The 20391-nt window shown below is 42.4% G+C and overlaps 2 protein-coding genes across 7 annotated transcripts; one reads left to right on the top strand and one right to left on the bottom strand.

Annotated features, from left to right (window-relative positions):
* Positions 1 to 1224: 1224 nt before the first annotated feature.
* On the bottom strand, positions 1225 to 7741 carry hsdl2 (hydroxysteroid dehydrogenase like 2). Of its 4 annotated transcripts, none has more exons than XR_012947648.1 (11): positions 7583 to 7741; positions 5520 to 5683; positions 4911 to 5009; positions 4283 to 4397; positions 3630 to 3733; positions 3451 to 3549; positions 2981 to 3175; positions 2806 to 2877; positions 2306 to 2424; positions 1960 to 2088; positions 1225 to 1872 (listed from the first exon to the last, which is right to left on the bottom strand). XR_012947648.1 is itself a non-coding variant. In XM_076078271.1 (11 exons), the coding sequence occupies exons 1-11, from the start codon at positions 7597 to 7599 to the stop codon at positions 1757 to 1759; spliced, it is 1269 nt and encodes a 422-aa protein (XP_075934386.1). In that variant the 5' UTR covers positions 7600 to 7741; the 3' UTR covers positions 1225 to 1756. The 4 variants fall into 4 exon arrangements, 2 of the variants coding, with proteins under 2 accessions (XP_075934386.1, XP_075934387.1); XM_076078271.1 differs by having other exon boundaries at positions 2266 to 2424; XR_012947647.1 differs by having other exon boundaries at positions 1853 to 1872; positions 1960 to 2138.
* A 997-nt stretch (positions 7742 to 8738) lies between these two features.
* Positions 8739 to 19238, top strand: LOC142933945 (polypyrimidine tract-binding protein 3-like). 3 transcript variants are annotated; one of them, XM_076078268.1, is made up of 14 exons: positions 8739 to 8852; positions 10101 to 10164; positions 10921 to 11087; positions 11318 to 11461; positions 11675 to 11830; positions 11945 to 12055; positions 12217 to 12373; positions 12829 to 12888; positions 12996 to 13105; positions 13192 to 13225; positions 13454 to 13546; positions 14208 to 14430; positions 16298 to 16375; positions 16459 to 19238. In XM_076078268.1, exons 2-14 carry the CDS (start codon positions 10140 to 10142, stop codon positions 16589 to 16591), a joined length of 1491 nt encoding a protein of 496 aa, XP_075934383.1. In that variant the 5' UTR covers positions 8739 to 8852; positions 10101 to 10139; the 3' UTR covers positions 16592 to 19238. The 3 variants fall into 3 exon arrangements, with proteins under 3 accessions (XP_075934383.1, XP_075934385.1, XP_075934384.1); XM_076078269.1 differs by lacking the exon at positions 8739 to 8852 and adding an exon at positions 8915 to 9233; XM_076078270.1 differs by lacking the exons at positions 16298 to 16375; positions 16459 to 19238 and adding an exon at positions 14600 to 15977.
* Positions 19239 to 20391: the final 1153 nt, after the last annotated feature.

Here is a 20391-nt window from a genome sequence, read left to right as displayed (position 1 = left end):
TAAAAACTTGTCCATGCATTTATCTTCAGCAGACTGGACTACTGTAACGGTGTGTTTACAGGTCTCTGTAAAAAGTCAGTCAGAAAGCTGCAGCTGATTCAGAACGCTGCAGCTCGAGTCCTCACTAAGACCAGGAGGGTGGATCACATCACTCCAGTTCTGAGGTCTTTGCACTGGCTTCCTGTCCAACAAAGACTTGACTTTAAAATCCTGCTGTTGGTTTATAAAGCACCGAATGGTTTAGGGCCAAAATACATCTCTGATCTGCTGCTACCTTATGAACCATCCCGACCCCTTAGGTCGTCTGGGACCGGTCTACTTCCTGTTCCCAGAGTCAGAACTAAACATGGAGAAGCAGCGTTCAGTTGTTCTGCTCCACACATCTGGAACAAAGTCCAGAAAGCTGCAGGTCTGCTGAGACCCTCAGCTCCTTTAAATCAGGACTGAAGACTTTTGTTTGCTGCCTTTAATTGAACCACATTCAAGGTTATTAATACATTTCTGCATTTCTGCATTTTACTACTGTATTTCATTTCTTACACTGTTTTCTTTTTTATTGTTTAATTGTTTTTAAATCTCCTTTTCTTTTGCCTTATGTTTTGATGCTTTTAATGGTTTTATGTGACGCACTTTGAATTACCTTGTTGAAATGTGCGAAACAAATACACTTGCCTTGCAGTATAAAGTACAACATGTACCTCTGAGATGTAGTGAAAAAGTGTTGAATGGCAAATAGAAAATCACCTTTATACAGCTACCTGCCGTCTGTGTCAGAGTGATATCCGGCCAATTCAAAGACGAAGATTGTGACCAATTAGATCTAGAGATGGTGACTGGCTCCGCCCACTTTGTGTCAAAAAGAAAAAGTACTCGCGAGCGAGCAGAAGAGCAGCGATAGAAGGGAACGCCAAAGAGGTTCTGTGTAACTCATTAACACATCATCTCTCATATTAAACGTTAACTTATGTATTAGTACTACCGAGTACATGAACATGTAGTATTACAACTAATGATGTATTAGTACTACAGAGTACATGAACATAAAGTAGAACTCACCGATGATGAAGTTCTGGACTGAAGACAGAAATACTTACTCTTTCAGCTTCGGTCAATATTTAGTTTCCACATTTCTGCAGAAGAAGCTGAATCACTCAGATTAATTAATAATAATGAAGGAGGAAGAGGAAGAGGAGGTGAAGGAGGAAGAGACTCGTCTCTGGTGAGTGTTCTTTCATTAACACTTTATTTTATTTGATGACATCATTCTGCAGCAGTCCAAGTTTGTATTTAAATGTTTAAACTGAGACTGAAGTCTTTGATCTGTAGACGTGTTTAGATGCCAATAAAAAAAAAAAAAAAGGACAAAGTTTTCATGCAAAGTTCACGTGAAAGAAAAACAGCCAAACAATAAAATAAAGACTTTTGCTCACGAGATGAAAATAGATTCAAACGTCTTCAGACCGACTGATGACAGAACTCACCAGACGAGGATATTGATCAATTGATGCATTGATTTAGGTGAACACAAACATTCGTGTCGGTCTCGGTGTGAAACGTTTAAACGTGAAAAATCATCAACAAATGAATTATTTTAATTATTTTATTTAGTTGTGTGTAAAGGTCACTAGAGGTCATGTACAGAATGTTAGGACTTCATAAAACACACGTTTATTATCGATTATTTCGATCATTTCTTCTTTAAGGCAACATGTACAGCTACAAGCAGGGGCGGGGCCTGAGGCCTGTGGGCGGGGCCTCACAGTTTGGCCTTGTTCATGCGGCTCATGAGCTTCTCCAGTTTGAGGGCGAGCGTCATGTCTCCTTTGATCCTCAGCTTCCCCGACATGAAGGCCAGCGTGGGCTTCAGCTTCCCTGAGAACAACAACAACAACAAACAGCTGTTACAGCAGGAGCCCACATGAGGTCATCGCTGTCAGCGTTACCGTGGTGACCGCTCACCTGCAAACATCTTGCTGAAGTCGCCGGAGTCCATCGTCATGACAACATCGGCTTTGACGGGCGACTGGCCCTGACCGGCGCGACCGGAACCGCTCTTCAGGTCCAGAAACCACAAGCCCTCATGTTCTCCTTATATGGACATACACATGGTTACAGTAGGGACCCGCCCACAACGCCTCCTTATATGGACATGTTTACATTAGTGACACGCCCACAACACCTCCTTATATGGACATGTTTACATTAGTGACACGCCCACAACACCTCCTTATATGGACATGATCCTATAATTCCTAACAGACTAACCTGATAGGTCGAACTGATAAATGCCCTGCGTAGACTTGACCACGTCTTCACTGAGGACTCCTCTGATGGCGGTGAACGTGCCTTCTATGGGTCCACCGGAGGAGGAAGGCCTGGCTGATGATGAAGATGATGATGGTGGTTTGAAGGCTGGTGTTGCTCCTAGCAACGAGAATACAAAAACGGGTCAATTCATTAGAAGACATAAACATCAAATATACACTTTTGGATGAAAAACTGCATTTCACAAATACAGTATAATATAATATACTTACTTTATAATGTTGAATGTTTTGATTATTTTTTAAATCCGTTTAAACTTTCAACAGTATCTGTAACAGTATAACAGTAGTATTATATATAACACTAGTATTATATGTACTAGTATGATTACAGTATTTAAAAATAGCAGTGTAAATGTTGTAATAGTATAATTTGAAATACTGAAAGTAGTGTTTGTGTTGTTTTCAGGGTCAAACTGATTTCAATAGTATAACAGTATTACCAGCTAGCAGTAGTATTTACAGTATTTGTAGTATTTACCGTGTTGCTCCATCTGTCCGACCAGATTCTCTGGTGCTTCGTCCAGGAAGAAGTCCGGCAGCAGTGGGTGACCTGTTGACCAATCAGAGACCGCCATGAGTACCACATGACAGAGAGTGGGAAGCACCGACTACCCATGCTAGGTTAGCATAAGCATCAGTTAGCATGATGTCACCTGGCTGGACGGCGTACTGTTCGAAATCCTGGACTCCCTGCTCCTTCAGGATGTCCTCATCAATCAGGAAGTGACCCGTGTAGTCCTTCGGTCGGGTCAGGACAGCGTAGGCGGCGTCCGCCATGATGTCAGACGTACGACACTGTTTACTGATGCCCTCGCCCCCCAACATATCCATCGCTGCCGTCTGGATCGCTACAGCAACACACAGGTCAGAACAGGGTTAGCGTCATGGAGAGGCTGTTAGACTCTCATATTAAACTAGCATGCTATGAGGATACTGTTAGCATGCTAGTTTAATATGAGAGTCTATGAGGATACCGTTAGCATTCTAGTTTAATATGAAAGTCTATGAGGACTCTGTTAGCATGCTAGTTTCCTATGCCAGTCTATGAGGACTCTGTTAGCATGCTAGTTTAATATGAAAGTCTATGAGGACTCTGTTAGCATGCTAACATTTAGCCACTGACCAGTTTTAGGCCAGAGGGCGTTAACGGCAATTTGACCTCTGAACTCTTCTGCCATTCCAAGGACACACATGGACATGCCGTACTTCGCCATCGTGTACGCTGAAAGAAAAGGGAAACATGTTCAGGATAAACAGAACAGGTGCATGATGGGATGCTGGCTGGTCGGTTGCTATGGTTACCTGTGTGGTTCTTAAACCAGACGGGGTTGAGGTTGAGCGGAGGAGACAAGTTCAGGATGTGAGGACTACGACTCTTCAGCAGGTGAGGGATGACCAGCTTAGACCTGAAACACACAGGCACTCGCTAGCTGGAGCTGGCTAGCTGGAGCTCGCTAGCAGCACTTGAACTGTAATAAACTAGCTAACATCAACTTGCTACAGTTCGTTTACAGAAGCTCAGTAACATAAACTCGTTAATGTCGGTACATTAACTGAATGTTTTTAACAGCCAGCTCATCGCAGAATGATCTCCTGGTCTCTGTTCACAACGTGGTTTACGGGGACATCCCGACATGATGCAGATAAGGGTTCTCATGGTGATGTCATGTCACCTCTAATCTAAGTCTGTACTACAGCTCAGTCAGTTTCTATACAGTCTAACTGACAGGTGTCTGGGTCATATGGTTTACAGGGACATCGCGATGCCACCAATGGTACAGATGTGTGTGTTTCAGTAACTTGTGTGTGTGTTTCAGTAACTTGTGTGTGTGTGTGTGTGTGTGTGTGTGTGAGTTTCAGTAACTTGTGTGTGTGAGTTTCAGTAACTTGTGTGTGTGTGTGTGTTTCAGTAACTTGTGTGTGTGTGTGTGTGTGTGTGTGTGTGCGCGTCCTACGTCAGGTAAGTCCCTCTCAGGTTGATTCCCAGCATCAGGTCCACCTTCTTAAGGGGCGTCTCCAGAGTTCCTGTCAGACTGATGGCGCTGGCGTTGTTCACCAGGATGTCGATTCCTGACCAATCAGACGCATGATAATGATGATGTCACCGCTGTCAGTCTGAGCTGATCCCTCACCAGCTTCCCACCCACCGACACACCTGTCCAACTGGACCTTTTATTACCTCTAACACCTTAAAGAAACCTTCACTTTCTTCAATAAAAACTGTTCATTCATTCATATTTACAGCAGATTTGTATAAATATTATTTTAAATAAAATTCTACAGAAGAAATAAAAATAAACTGTACTGAAAAAAAGCTGTATTTAAGCTTTTTGCAAATTGTTTTAAATTATTTCAGTAATTTTTTTAAATAAAAATGTGAAGTACATCTTGAGAAATATTAAGAAAATGTTTAAAACTATGAACGTCCTCCGGTCAGTATTTCTAAGTATTACATAAACACTGAACTTGTTATTATTCAACATTTTACTAAATTTATTCTCATTTAGTGTAATGTTCTGTTCTTTAAACATTTAATATCTAAACAGACTGTTTTAATTCAACACTGTAAAAAATGTCGTTTACCTCCAAACTTGTCGACAGCTTTCTGAACAGCGTCTTCGATCTGCTGCTCATCACGGATGTCGACAACACAAGCCAACGCTTTCCCTCCTGCTGCCTCCACTAACACACACACACACACACACACACACACACACACACACACACACACACACACACACACACACACACACACACACACACACACACACACTTAGTCCAACGGGTTACAGCAGCTTTGCTGCAGCTTTGCTGCTGTAACCCGAACAAACCAAAACAAACAGTAGTTTTATATTACAGAGTATTTATATCTCTGTAACATGAAGTCCTGCTCCTCTACTGAAACAGACCCACCATGACTAGAAGTAGAACATGAACGCGTCTCTAGTGCAGAATAACAGTTATGACGACATCAATCATAACAAAGAAAACACAAGTTGAATTTCTTTGATACATTTTACAAAAACATTTGAATCTATTTATACAAATTCTTTCCAAGTTTCTCCAAAATGGAGTCTCTACATGTTATAAATATTAAACTATTGTTACATGTTTCAGCCTCCCCCCTCCCCTCCCCTCCTCACTTCTCTCCTCTCCTCCGTGTTATACACAATCTGCCTGTTAGCTCCTCACCCTCCTGCGCGGCGGTGTAGATGGTTCCCGGTAGTTTTGGGTGGGGTTCGGCGGTCTTGGCGGCGATGACGATGTTGGCTCCGTCTCTGGCGGCCTTCAGAGCGATGGCTTTACCGATCCCTCGACTCGCTCCGGTGATGAAGAGCGTGCAGCCGGCTAACTTCCTGAAAAACACGAAAAAAAAAAATAAAAATTTGCTAACATGCTAACACACAGCTAATTCCAGCTGAGAGCTAAACTAGCTCCATGGACTCAATGGCATGCTAGCGGTATCAACCCCTGTTGCCACTCTTTGTGCTAAGCTAGGCTAACCATGTCTCACTCAGGTTTGAGGAAGTTTTATTTAATTTATTTTAAGTAAAAATGAATACAATTTAAATAAAACCAAATTTCAAACTTGTGCACTTTTTAACAGCTGTGAATTTATTGCAAAATATTGGTTAGAGTTCAAATCTGTCTTTTAAAGTTGTCATTGTGTATTTTGAAATTAATTTACTTAAAAAAAAATAAAGTGAATCACCGTGTAGCCCCGCCCCTAAAGCATCCCCTGCTTTATGGTCTATTAGAGACCTGTCAATCACCGTGTAGCCCCGCCCTAAAGCATACCCTGCTTTATGGTCTATTAGAGACCTGTCAATCACCGTGTAGCCCCGCCCTAAAGCATCCCCTGCTTTATGGTCTATTAGAGACCTGTCAATCACCGTGTAGCCCCGCCCTAAAGCATCCCCTGCTTTATGGTCTATTAGAGACCTGTCAATCACCGTGTAACCCCGCCCTAAAGCATCCCCTGCTTTATGGTCTATTAGAGACCTGTCAATCACCGTGTAGCCCCACCCCTAAAGCATCCCCTGCTTTATGGTCTATTAGAGACCTGTCAATCACCGTGTAGCCCCGCCCTAAAGCATCCCCTGCTTTATGGTCTGTTTGAATCTAAATGGACCATAATGTACTAAATGAACATCATGCTGTATTGAAGAAGACTTGAAACTAGAGATTGAGATAATATGACTGTGAGGTACAATTGTTTTTACAATTTAAAAAAATGCAAAATGTTGACAAAAGCCCAAATGTCATCTACCAGACAAACACTATTTTTCACAGCACAGCTTTATCCATCATGGCCCTGATCACATTAATAGTTTATATTTAAATCTGTGAAATAGTACAGTTGTGACATCACTACTGTACTCGTTCAGAGTATTGCGTATTTCAATACTTTCACAGTATTTATACAACGTTTACATCTGCTTTATATTTAAAAAACAAGACACTTTTACATCACTTCTTAAAACACTGTTGTATAGACTGGCTTTAATGTTTGATCTTTATTTGTTGATTTTAATTAATTATTTTACAAAATGATTTTATTTAATTCTTAGTTTATTTGGACTCTTCTTTCTGTTGTTATTGCCTCACTCTGTCTGTCTAAACACTTTGTAAACTCTGTTTTTAAAGGTGATGTATAAATAAAGTTATTATTATTATGTTATAATCTGTATTTTGGAGTAGAACACTCAATAAGAACAGTTTTAACATGATCGCTCATTGGAGCTGACGTCACCAGACGTCATAGAAGGAAACCTAACTTTTAGAAAGAGTTGTTTAAAGTTCAAAGAGCAGACCGACCAACACCGAACTACGTCACGGTTCTGAAGCGGGTGAGTCTCCAGCCCAGTTCGGCTCGGGTTCAGTCCCGATAGACCACGTGTTTACTTTACTTAAACTCTATTGTCTGACTGGTTCTGTTTGAAGGCCTGTCGTCGGTTAGCTAATGACAACTGGAACGCACGAGAGAGCTCCGTAGAGAGAACCTTCATTTCTCAACGTGTGTTGCTCAAAGGTCAAAACCGGACCGGACCGAAACCAAACTACTCGTGTTTCTGAAGCAGAAACCCTCACTTCACAATTCGGCGTCAGTAAAATCACAAACTAAAGGTGCTTAAGTGGCTAAATCTTAACTAATCACCGAGATGTTTCTGGTTTTCTGATGAACGCTTTGGTTAAAATGGAGTTCTGTATTTTGGGTCAACGGACATGTCGCGAGCTTCCTCGCGTGCACTCACCCAGTGTTCTGCAGCATGGTCGGTTCTGTGATGTTGGACTGAAGGTGAGTTCACTTTAAAGAATGACAGTCTGTCGTCTTCTCCACCTTTCACCCACTTAAAGATACCCCACTCAACCGGAAGTCGAAGAGCAACTGCTCCGCTCCACTTCCGGTCTGCAGATCAAAGATGATATGAGACGAAGAGATGACTCACTCCTCGGTTGTTAATCTTCACATCGTGATTTGTGTGATTGTTGTGATTGAATCCATACCGGAAGTGTTTTTGTTATATTTACCAACATGTACTTCATAACATTTATATTATTTTGGCACCGACGACATTTCCACGACCTCACCATGATGAAGACCTCAACATGTGTCTGAGAGCTCCGGGATATTTACAGTCAATAAACCTTAAACAGTGAAAATATTTTGTCAAACATGTAGTTTATTTTGATTCTGATAGATTTAGATACCACACATGTTTTATATTTATAAAGGTATTCTTCTTTTCTACCTCTGTTATATACTGTCTTTATTATTACTATTGTGTAGTATGTGTGTACATTGCATACTGCACATATATATATATACCTATGTGTAAACTGTAATACAAGTTATTGTATTTGTTACATTTACAACAATTAATTGAATTATTTCACACAGATATTTTAACTTACATAGTCCGAGTTATTGTTATATCCATTCAAATGTCCATAATGTATTATGTTTACTTATTTACTCACAAAGCAGTTTTTTAGTCATTACATACAGTATATATTTATATATATAAGTAAAATATAATTTATAAAATGATTATATATTTAAATTAATATAAATCCCTTTTTCATGCAGATCCCGATACATAATAAATAATAATTATGAAAAATCACATAATTGAATATCAAAGATAGATTACACATAACAATTATATTTATGTAAATGTATATATATATATAAATATAAATAAATAGGTGAATCAAATAACAGTGAGTATTGTAGGCGACACATCTTATTTTATCAAATATTTATGTCTATTTTTGATGTTTTTTCTCTCCATTCAACCTGATTTATTGATTATTGTTATAATTATTATTATCGATCCCTCTGATCTGAGGCGTGTCCGCGCGAGCAGCCATGTTTTCTCCCGTTACGTCACAAAACAGGAAGTGAGCTCGTTGTTCTTCGTTGGTTTTGCTGCCTGGCTGCGGTGCGGAAGGTCTCGCGGACCAAAACAACTCTTCCTCTCCTCCTCTCCTTCCTCCTTCCTCCTCGCGGACCATGGACGGGTGAGCGCGTGGACACCATCCCCTAAACCTTTCCCTATAATTCCCGCCGCCGTCTTTTCCTTCCATCCGCCCTCACGTTTCCTTGGCGACTGAACCGCACCTGCTCGAGCCTTTCGCGTCAACCCCCCCCTCCCTTCCCCCCTCCTCCTGTTTGTTGTTGTTTACTTGATTGAACACTTTCCCGCCACCGACCCCTCTCCGCCCCTCTTCTCCGCGCTCCCGTTTCCCGCTCCTCACGCGCTGTTTTGTCGCCCGTGTGTTGCTTTTTTTCTGGTTTTGTTTTGGTTGAAAGTGTCGCGAGCGAAGAGTGACGATTCAGCGGCGGGGTTTGATTGGCTGAAATCCCGCGATAATGATTGGCTGAAATCCCGCGATAACTGAGTACATGAATACTTTCATATTTTATATATTTATTACTTTAAAATGTTCAGAAATGTTCTCAGGTATCATGTTTAGATAATTTATGTACAATGTTTAACGGTCATTATGTGAATAAAACAATAAAAACACAAAACAATAAACAGCCTTTTTTAGTTTCCAGAGCTGAAACCATTAATCAATAAGTCGATCGAAAGATAAAGTCAGATAAATGGTTTGTTGTTCTCTGGTAGAAATGTTATGGATCGATCAATCAATAAAATGATTCATGGCTAAATGATGATGTAATTATTTCATTTAGTTATAAAGAGATGACACATAATAAATGTGGAAGTAGAGCAGAAATATTTATTAATTAGTCGATCAAAAGAAAATGAATTAACAAGCATTTTTTATAATTAAATTCTCAAACAAAAATACCAATTATTATTTGGTTCCAGCTTTTTAAAATCTGATCTCATTTGATTAGATTTGAATTGATTAGATTTTAAATTTTTTATATACTTACCTTTTATTTTGTTCTCTATTTTTAAACGTATTTTTCTGTTTTATCTTTTTTTAATTGTAAACTAAATATCTTTGGGGCCTGGAACTTGTTATGTGAACTGTTGATTTAGAGCAGTAATATTTATATTATATGGTATATATACTGTGTGTATATATATATACTATATATAAATTAAATACAACAGCTCTGACATACATTCTACAAAGTTTATAATGAAGTCCAGGACAAAAGCAGCTCAGTGCTAAACATGTGATTTAATAAACACGTCTATAAACGTGATTATAATATTTATAATAACAAATAGGATGAACAGGTGTTCCTAATAAAGTGGTCACTTATATGATTATTGTTTCTCTCTTTAGGAATCAGAGTTCACTTCCTCATTCAGCTGCTCTGAGAACATGAGCACCTCTAGTCTGTCCACAGGTGAGACTCCTCCCTCTACCTCCCGCTACATCCCACTACCTCCCGCTACCTCCTCTACCTCCCACTTCCTCCTCTACCGCCCTCTACCTCCCACTTCCTCCAGCTACCTCCCACTACCTCCCACTTCCTCCCACTACCTCCTCTACCTTCCAATACCTCCCATTACCTCTAATACCTCCCACTACCTCCAATACCTCCCTCTACCTCCAATACCTCCCACTACCTCCAATACCTCCCTCTACCTCCATTACCTCTCTCTACCTCCAACACCTCCCTCTACGTCCTCTACCTCCCACTACCTCCTCTACCTCCCTCTACCTCCAATACCTCTCTACTCCCTCTACCTCCAATACCTCCCTCTACCTCCCACTACCTCCTCTACCTCCCTCTACATCCTACGTCCTCCCTCTACCTCCCGCTACCTCCTCTACCTCCCGCTACCTCCTCTACCTCCCACTACTTCCTCTACCTCCCACTACCTCCTCTACCTCACTCTACCTCAAATACCTCCCGCTATCTCCTCTACCTCCCACTACCTCCTCTACCTCCCGCTACCTCCCTCTACCTCCTTCTACCCCACTCTACCTCTCCTTAATTCTCTTTACCTCCTACCTCCCTATACCCCCTTCTACTTCCTCTACCTCCTTCTACTTCCTTCTACCTCATTCTACCCCCTTCTACCTCCCACCTCCCTCTGCCTCCCACACTTTAAAGCTGCTGTGTATTTAATTATTCGACTCACCTGTTTGTCTGCAGTGGATGGCACCGATAGGCTGTGTGTTTTTGAGCGTGCTCAGTCCGTCCCGTCTCCGGTCCTCCACCTGCGTCAGCTTCCTGCTGACGTCTCTGAACAGGAAGTGATCGCTCTGGCGCTTCCCTTCGGCAGAGTTACTAAGCTGTTATCACTGAAGGCCAAAAACCAGGTAACGGCTAACTGCTAACAGCTAATAGTTAACATCTAACTACTTATATTATGCTGCTTGACTTCTATGTGACGTCTATATATTGTTTTATATATTGTTTTATATATTTTATGCTCAAACCTACTTTTTAAAAGATTTTTTGATACAAGAAGCTTTTTTTCTTGATGTCATTTATTAATGTTTTCATTTACATTAATTGATTCTCATAAAAACATCATGTTGTTTTTTAGGCGTTTTTAGAAATGGCGTCGGAGGAGGCGGCCGTTACCATGGTGAACTACTACACCTCGGCCCCGCCCACCATCAGGAACCAGCCAATCTTCATCCAGTACTCCACCCACCGCGAGCTCAAGACCGACAATCTGACCAATCAGGTGAGGAGCTGCAGCGCTTGTCACAATCTATTTAAAGAGCAATCTATTAACTATAACAGACAAATCAAAGTTACCATATGGTGACATTAATATTAATATGTTTTATTTTTAATAAATGAATTGATGAAAAATTAGTTAGATTTTTTAACCCACTATTGAAATTATATTTTACATGTGACTGCTCTTTTTTAATCGTTAGTTTGTTGTTGACAGAGAGCAGCTCTGCAGGCCATCAGTGCAGCAGCAGTGCATTCTGGGAACATGGCGTCAGGGGGAGAGGGGCGGGGCTTAGCTCACGGTCAGAGTCCCGTCCTGAGAATCATCGTAGAGAATTTATTCTACCCGGTGACTCTGGAGGTCCTGCAGCAGGTCACTGATCAGTCTATTCATTATTATATCGTTGTTATTATCGTTGTTATTATTATTAATATTGTTATAATTTATATATTACGTGTTTATGGTTTTATTATTGTGTTTCTTCAGATCTTCAGTAAGTTCGGCTCTGTGTTGAAAATCATCACGTTCACCAGAAACAATCAGTTTCAGGCTCTGCTGCAGTTCATTGACACCGTGCACGCTCATCACGCCAAGGCTGTGAGTCACGTGCACGCTCGCACGCACACACACACAGGCTCTCACACACACACACACACACACACACGCATACATATTAGTAATGTACTGTTTAGAGTCCAGAGTCTCTGATGAAGCTCTGGTCCAATCAGATTGCAGCGCTGTGACTTCCTGTCTTTCAGTCTCTGGACGGTCAGAACATCTATAACGGCTGCTGCACGCTGAGGATCGACTTCTCCAAACTGAGCGCGCTCAACGTGAAGTACAACAACGACAAGAGCCGAGACTTCACCAGAGCCGACCTCCCGTCAGGAGAGCTGGACCCCGCCGCCGGCTTTGGTAGGACGAGCTAACGCTAACGCTAACCTCTGCTAGCTGGCGAACCAAACAGGCCACTTAGCTTCACGTGTTAAAGCTGCATTCTCTCTAGTGTCCACCAGGGGGCGACTCCTCTGGTTCTATAGAAGTCTATGAGAAAATGACTCTACTTCTCTCTTGATTTATTACCTCAGTAAACATTGTAAACATGAGTTTATGGTCTCAATCTCTAGTTTCAAGTCTTCTTCAATACAGCATGATGTTCATTTAGTACATTATGGTCCATTTAGAGTCAAACAGACCATAAAGCAGGGGATGCTTTAGGGCGGGGCTACACAGTGATTGACAGGTCTCTACCAGAGACGTATACAGCGTCTCTACGTCACTTCCTGTTCACTGGTTGATAATAAAACAACATCACAGTCTGTGATTTGCCCAATCTGTTAAATGTGTGTGTGTGTGTGTGTGTGTTACAGGTGTACCTCTCCCTCCATACGGAGCAGCAGCTTTCCAGCCGACCTTCCATCAACACACAGGTGAGAATTTAAATGTTTCAAATCCCTCCTCCTCCTCCTCTTCTTCTTCTTCCTCCTCCTCCATTTGTCCTGTGTGGGTGTTTTAAATAAAGTTTTTTTGTCCTCAGGTCTGTCACTGTCCATCCCCGGTCCGTTGTTGTCTCCTCCTCGTGTCTCCCTGCAGGTGGCGCCTCCTGCTGGTCACTCAGTGCTGCTGGTGTCCAACCTGAACCCAGAGGTCAGAGGTCACACGGTCACACAGCCACCGACCAATCAGAGCGCTGCGTTGTAAAATAACTTTACTAACACTGTTTGTCTCTACAGAGCGTCTCTCCTCACAGCCTCTTCATCCTGTTTGGTGAGAAACACTGAAATATTCATTTACTGTGTTTACATGTTGATATTAAAATCATAATATATAATCTATATGTAATATAATTATAATATAGTAACAATATAAAATCATTTAATATAAATTCTTCTAGACTTTTGTTCTGGTCAGAAGTAACTTTTATCTTCTTATAAAGTATTACGGGTGATATTGAGGTCATCTTGTTTGTGTGACGGTGTGTTTGTGTGTTTTCAGGGGTTTATGGGGACGTCCAGAGAGTGAAGATCCTCTTCAACAAGAAGGAAAACGCTCTCGTTCAGATGAGCGACGACACGCAGGCTCAGCTCGGTGCGACACTTTCATTTCCTCTCAAACCGGTTCAGCTGCATTATTATTATTCCTCCTCCTCCTCCTCCTCCTCCTCCTCATTTAACTATGTATTTCCTTGAAAGACGTGTTGGAAAAAGAAAAGGAGAGATTTGTTTATTGAATCTTTAGATGTTAATTAATGATCTCAAAGTGAAAATAGTTTTCACGTGTCAACAGATTATTATTTTAAACTATTATTAATATTTCTGGTTCAATGAAAGTTGATGAGAAATATTTCTAGTAATTTAATGAAAGAAACTATTTCAGAAATCAAAGAAAAAACACAAATAATATTTACAAATAATAATTAAAATGTATAAAGTGACTGCATGTAGAAACTCTAAACTCAGTTAATAAATGAGCGTTAAGTGATTAACTGTCATGAATGATATATATATATATATATATTATGATATATAAATAGGTTTTAGACGTTTAACTGTTCAAAAACTTTATTTAAAGCTTTGTGACGAACAAAAAACGAGGAAATATACACGTTTTAAAGAAGAAACAAAACATTATAAATAAATACTCATGTTTTATAACTTACTGAAATAAGTTAAATCTCAAATATGTGTCAGTTCTTCAGTATTTTTTTAACCATTGTTTGTATTTATTGTTGTTGTTGTTGTTGTTACAGCGATGAGTCACCTGAACGGTCAGCGTCTCCATGGTAACGTGATTCGGGTGATGTTGTCCAAACACCCGGTGGTGCAGCTGCCCCGCGGGGGGGCGGGGCAAGAGGAGCAGACGCTGACTCGGGACTTCTCAGGCTCCGCCCTCCACCGCTTCAAAAAGCCCGGATCCAAAAACTTTAACAACATCTTCCCTCCGTCAGCGACGCTGCACCTCTCCAACATCCCGTAACCTCTTTACTTAAACATATTCATACTTCATTCATTTCATAACACGTCCTCACTACATTTACTTTTTCCTGTGTTTTAAAGTATTTTCATTAACACCAATATTTTTGAAAACGGGTATTTTCTCCTCATCCTCCTCCTCTTATCCGGGGTCGGGTCGCGGTGGCAGCAGCCCAGCAGGCTGACCCAGACTTCCCTCTCACCGGCAACATGTTCCAGCTCATTCTGGGGGATCCCGAGGCGTTCCCAGGCCAGCTGGGAGATGTAATCCCTCCAGCGTGTTCTGGGTCTTCCCCGGGGTCTCTTCCCAGTTGGACGTGCCTGGAAAACCTCCAGTGGGAGGCGTCCAGGAGGCATCCTAATTAGATGCTGAACCACCTCAGCTGACTCCTTTCGACGCGAAGGAGTAGCGGCTCGACTCCAAGCTCCCTCCTGATGACCGAGCTCCTTACCCTATCTCTAAGGCTGAGCCCGGCCACCCTACGGAGGAAGCTCATTTCGGCCGCTTGTAGCCGCGACCTTGTTCTTTCGGTCATGACCCAGAGTTCGTGACCATAGGTCCTGGAGGGAGCAATCCACCGGTTTCCGGCAGAGCACCATGGCCTCAGATTTGGAGGTGCTAACTCTCATCCCCGCCGCTTCACACTCGGCTGCAAACCGCCCCAGTTAATGCTGGAGGTCATGATCCGAGGAGGTTAACAGGACCACATCATCTGCAAACAGCAGAGAGGCGATCCCGAGACCCCCGAACCTGACGTTCTCCGCCCTCAGGCTGCGCCTAGATATCCTGTCCATGAAAGTCACGAACAGGACCGGAGACAAAGGGCAGCCCTGGCGGAGGCCAACACCCACCGAGAACGTGTCTGACTTATTGCCGAGAATGCGGACACAGCTCCTACTGCAGTCGTACAGAGACCAGATCGCCCGTTGTAACGTGTCCGGCACCCCATACTCCTGCAGCACCCCCCACAAGACCCCCCGAGGGACCCGGTCGAAAGCCTTCTCCAAGTCCACAAAGCACATGTAGACTGGTTGGGCAAACTCCCAGAGCCCCTCCAGTAGTCTTGCGAGGGTGAAGAGCTGGTCCACTGTTCCACGGCCGGGACGGAATCCGCACTGCTCCTCTTGAATCTGAGGTTCGGAGCCTCCTTTCCAGCACCCTGGCATAAGCCTCCCCGGGAGGCTGAGTAGTGTGATACCCCGGTAATTCGAGCACACTCTCCGGTCCACCTTTTTGAAGATGGGAACCACCACCCTGGTCTGCCAGTCCATGGGCACTGATCCCGACCCCCATGCGACGATTTACTCCTCCATTTAAAGACAAATAATCTTTCTTCATTTTAATAATTTATCTTTGTCCTTCTCCTCCATAATGTTACAAAATCAAACCGTAGCTTCTTATTAATTCATTAATTTATACAGATTTGTGTAATTTAATAATAACAGGTTAATAACATAAGAGTTACATTAGAAACATGGTGTAATAACCGACACCATGGGCTGAAGTTATTGCATCATTTAAATAAATAAAACGTGTTATTATGTCATGCACTCGTGTTCTTTTACATTTTTAACTGATTGTGAGATTTTATCAGATTTAAAGTATTACATCATAAATGAGCCTCAACATTACAACACAGCAGTCTGCTGTTTCTGGCTCATGACACAAAGCAACACGTTAGAACTGAAGACACGTCGTTTCCTTTAGAAGACATTTAAAAATCCTCAGAAATCTGTTTACGTATATATTTATTGATATAATTATATTTCCTCGTATACGGACGAGAGGCCAGAACAAAGAGATAAATATCTGTTTTCTAAACAGTCGTGACGTCGACATATTTAAACTTTCCGTCTTCGTCTGCAGGTCGTCGGTCAGCGAGGAGGTGCTAAAGGATCTGTTCTCCTCCGGAGGGTTCACAGTCAAAGCCTTCAAGTTCTTCCAGTGAGTAACAAGACCTGCAAAACAAGTCCTTTTAAATTAAGAAATGTGAGCTGAACGTAATGATGTCACTTCCTCTGTCACAGGAAGGACAGGAAGATGGCTCTGATGCAGCTGGCGTCTGTGGAGGAAGCCATCGAGGCTCTGATCGCTCTGCATGACCACCAGCTGGACCACAACCAGCACCTCCGAGTCTCCTTCTCCAAGTCCACCATCTGACCTCCGAGTCTCCTTCTCCAAGTCCACCATCTGACCTCCGAGTCTCCTTCTCCAAGTCCACCATTTGACCACCGAGTCTCCTTCTCCAAGTCCCCCATCTGACCTCCGAGTCTCCTTCTCCAAGTCCCCCATCTGACCTCCGAGACTCCTTCTCCAAGTCCACCATCTGACCTCCGAGTCTCCTTCTCCAAGTCCCCCATCTGACCTCCGAGTCTCCTTCTCCAAGTCCCCCATCTGACCTCCGAGTCTCCTCCAAGTCCACCATCTGACCTCCGAGTCTCCTCCAAGTCCACCATTTGACCACCGAGTCTCCTTCTCCAAGTCCCCCATCTGACCTCCGAGTCTCCTTCTCCAAGTCCCCCATCTGACCTCCGAGACTCCTCCAAGTCCACCATCTGACCTCCGAGTCTCCTTCTCCAAGTCCCCCATCTGACCTCCGAGTCTCCTTCTCCAAGTCCCCCATCTGACCTCCGAGTCTCCTCCAAGTCCACCATCTGACCTCCGAGTCTCCTCCAAGTCCACCATTTGACCACCGAGTCTCCTTCTCCAAGTCCCCCATCTGACCTCCGAGTCTCCTTCTCCAAGTCCCCCATCTGACCTCCGAGACTCCTTCTCCAAGTCCACCATCTGACCTCCGAGTCTCCTTCTCCAAGTCCCCCATCTGACCTCCGAGTCTCCTTCTCCAAGTCCCCCATCTGACCTCCGAGTCTCCTCCAAGTCCACCATCTGACCTCCGAGTCTCCTCCAAGTCCACCATCTGACCTCCGAGTCTCCTCCAAGTCCACCATTTGACCTCCGAGTCTCCTTCTCCAAGTCCACCATCTGACCACGAAGTCTCCTTCTCCAAGTCCACCATCTGACCTCCGAGTCTCCTTCTCCAAGTCCCCCATCTGACCTCCGAGACTCCTTCTCCAAGTCCACCATCTGACCTCCGAGTCTCCTTCTCCAAGTCCCCCATCTGACCTCCGAGTCTCCTTCTCCAAGTCCCCCATCTGACCTCCGAGTCTCCTCCAAGTCCACCATCTGACCTCCGAGTCTCCTCCAAGTCTACCATTTGACCACCGAGTCTCCTTCTCCAAGTCCACCATTTGACCACTGAGTCTCCTTCTCCAAGTCCACCATCTGACCACGAAGTCTCCTTCTCCAAGTCCACCATCTGACCTCCGAGTCTCCTTCTCCAAGTCCACCATCTGACCTCCGAGTCTCCTTCTCCAAGTCCACCATCTGACCACGAAGTCTCCTTCTCCAAGTCCACCATCTGACCTCCGAGTCTCCTTCTCCAAGTCCCCCATCTGACCTCCGAGTCTCCTTCTCCAAGTCCCCCATCTGACCTCCGAGTCTCCTTCTCCAAGTCCCCCATCTGACCTCCGAGTCTCCTTCTCCAAGTCCCCCATCTGACCTCCGAGTCTCCTTCTCCAAGTCTAACATCTGACCTCCGAGTCTCCTTCTCCAAGTCCACCATTTGACCACCGAGTCTCCTTCTCCAAGTCCCCCATCTGACCTCCGAGTCTCCTTCTCCAAGTCCCCCATCTGACCTCCGAGTCTCCTTCTCCAAGTCCACCATCTGACCACGAAGTCTCCTTCTCCAAGTCCACCATTTGACCACCGAGTCTCCTTCTCCACAAGTCCACCATTTGACCACCGAGTCTCCTTCTCCAAGTCCACCATTTGACCACCGAGTCTCCTTCTCCAAGTCCCCCATCTGACCTCTGAGTCTCCTCCTACTGTTAACTGCTTCAGGGCTTCTGATTGGGCCACGGTGGGAACAAATGGACCAATGAGAGAGCTTTCTGTGCCTACAAACACTCTGACATCACAGTGACGGATGATATCAAAACACACAGGGGGGTCGCCACGGTTACAGAGGTTACACAGCACATTCCTGAGCAGACTGAGCTACCAGTAGCAATGCATTGTGGGTAACGGAGTCCAACATGAGCCGCTAATGTGAGCTGAACTGTTTTTCGTCTGAATGTTAAATTAATGTTAATGAGTTTAAAAAAAGAGAAATTATGGAAATATATCATCTATTTATATTTAAAGCTACTCAGCATGAACAGAAATATCAGTAAATTTAAGTTATTTATTGAGATTATGTTATAATTTTCAAATCATTGAGGTTTTTAACCTTTTTTATTGTTTAAATTTAAATTGTAAACTGCCTTTTCAACTTCTTCCTTTTCAAACAAAAATTGTTTAAATTAGCAGTTTTTGCAAAGAATTCTCACTCTGCCGTCTGATTGGCTTAAATTATTATTACTACGGTTGTGGAATTTTAGCTCAACAAACTGTCTCCTGTGCCTTATTTCTATCAATTATTCTGTTTTTAATTAATCTGCTGGAGAGTTCACGTCGAGTTCATGTCGAGTTCATGTCGAGTGTTGGTGGCGGTTTGTGTTGACGACGACTTTTGATTTAAGTTTATTTCAGTTGAGAATCATTTTGTGTTTTCTGTCGTATATTGGGAGTGTTTTTTAATCAGGAATGTGTTTATACTGTACAACATGACATAGTAAAGCTTTCAATGTCCTGCGTGTGTGTATTTATACATCTGTATGATTTGTGTGTATGTGTGTAACAAGCTGAGCTGTGATTGGTTGAACTTCTAGTTTCCCTTTTTTCTATTAAAAAAAATATTTAATTCAAATCCAGCTCTTGTTTTTTTAAATCTCTAGTTAATTAAACATTTGGGGGGGGGGGGTTTGGTGTCAATGATTTTCTGTAAACAGGAAATAAGCCACAAAAAAAAACAGGAAGCTAAAATACAGAGTGACATTATTAAACATATTTAAGTTTTTAATTTGGTAATTTATTTGTTACAGCAAAAACGATTCAAAATATTGTTTTTTTATTTGAATTGAATTGTTTGGTTTTTGTTATATGTTCATAAAAAAATTTAAAAATGTTACGTAATCATTTTGTAACAGCAGAAAAAGGTCACATTTCGGGAAATTTCAAAAAGCATTTTTCTAATTGAATGTGGTGATTTGGAAGCTTTGAGAAGTGGGTGGGGGGGTCAAACCAAGCCAAAGTGTGTGTGCCTTTTAATTGGACCAACTCAGTCTCTCATTATGACATCACTTCCTGTTTAAATGGCTTTCCAAAATGTTTGTTTTTAAATTCTTCCAAGTATCCAAGTTTCTACTGTTTTAACGTACAGTTTTGTAATTGTTTATGTTTTCATGTCTTTACTTAAAAAAGTTACTTGTTTCACATGAAGTGAATGTATTTTTTTCGTGACGTCACATCCTGTTTCAGGACTACAGGTGTCGGGATGTCGAAGAATTCAATGTGACATTTACAACTTTCCATATAACCACGCCCCCATCCGCATGTAGCCCCGCCCATTCCATCAATCAAAACAACAATCAATTAAGACCAAAGGAAGCCGACTGAAGGTTTTAACTCACATAGTTCCGCCCACTCTGTGTTAGATTTCCCAGCATGCATTTCAGAACTTCATGAAACTGTTGTTGGCAAGATTTGCTGCAAGAAAAACTGTTGAAAATATTTTATGTTTTAAAACAAAAAACTGCATATTAACATGTTAATATTACTCATGTATTATGAAGTGTGTTAACAATTTACAAGTGTAGACGTTACAACTATGGTTATTTTTAAATGACCACTTCTACATTACACACTTATGTAACAGGTGACTATACTTACCCGTGTAATTGTAAGTACTGTAACATGTTAAATACAAGTTAAACTTGTGTCTCACATTCTTACAATACCTGCAATTTGTAAGCTACTACCTGGAACATGTTACTTGTTACACAATACTTTTTACATGTTAA

The sequence above is a fragment of the Anarhichas minor genome, unplaced genomic scaffold (genome assembly GCF_050575085.1).
Source record: "Anarhichas minor isolate MPS153535 unplaced genomic scaffold, ASM5057508v1 ptg000064l, whole genome shotgun sequence".
NCBI classification, from domain to species: Eukaryota; Metazoa; Chordata; class Actinopteri; order Perciformes; family Anarhichadidae; genus Anarhichas; species Anarhichas minor.
The sequence above is the reverse complement of the archived record's forward strand: the minus strand, read 5'-3'. Positions and strand labels throughout refer to the sequence as shown.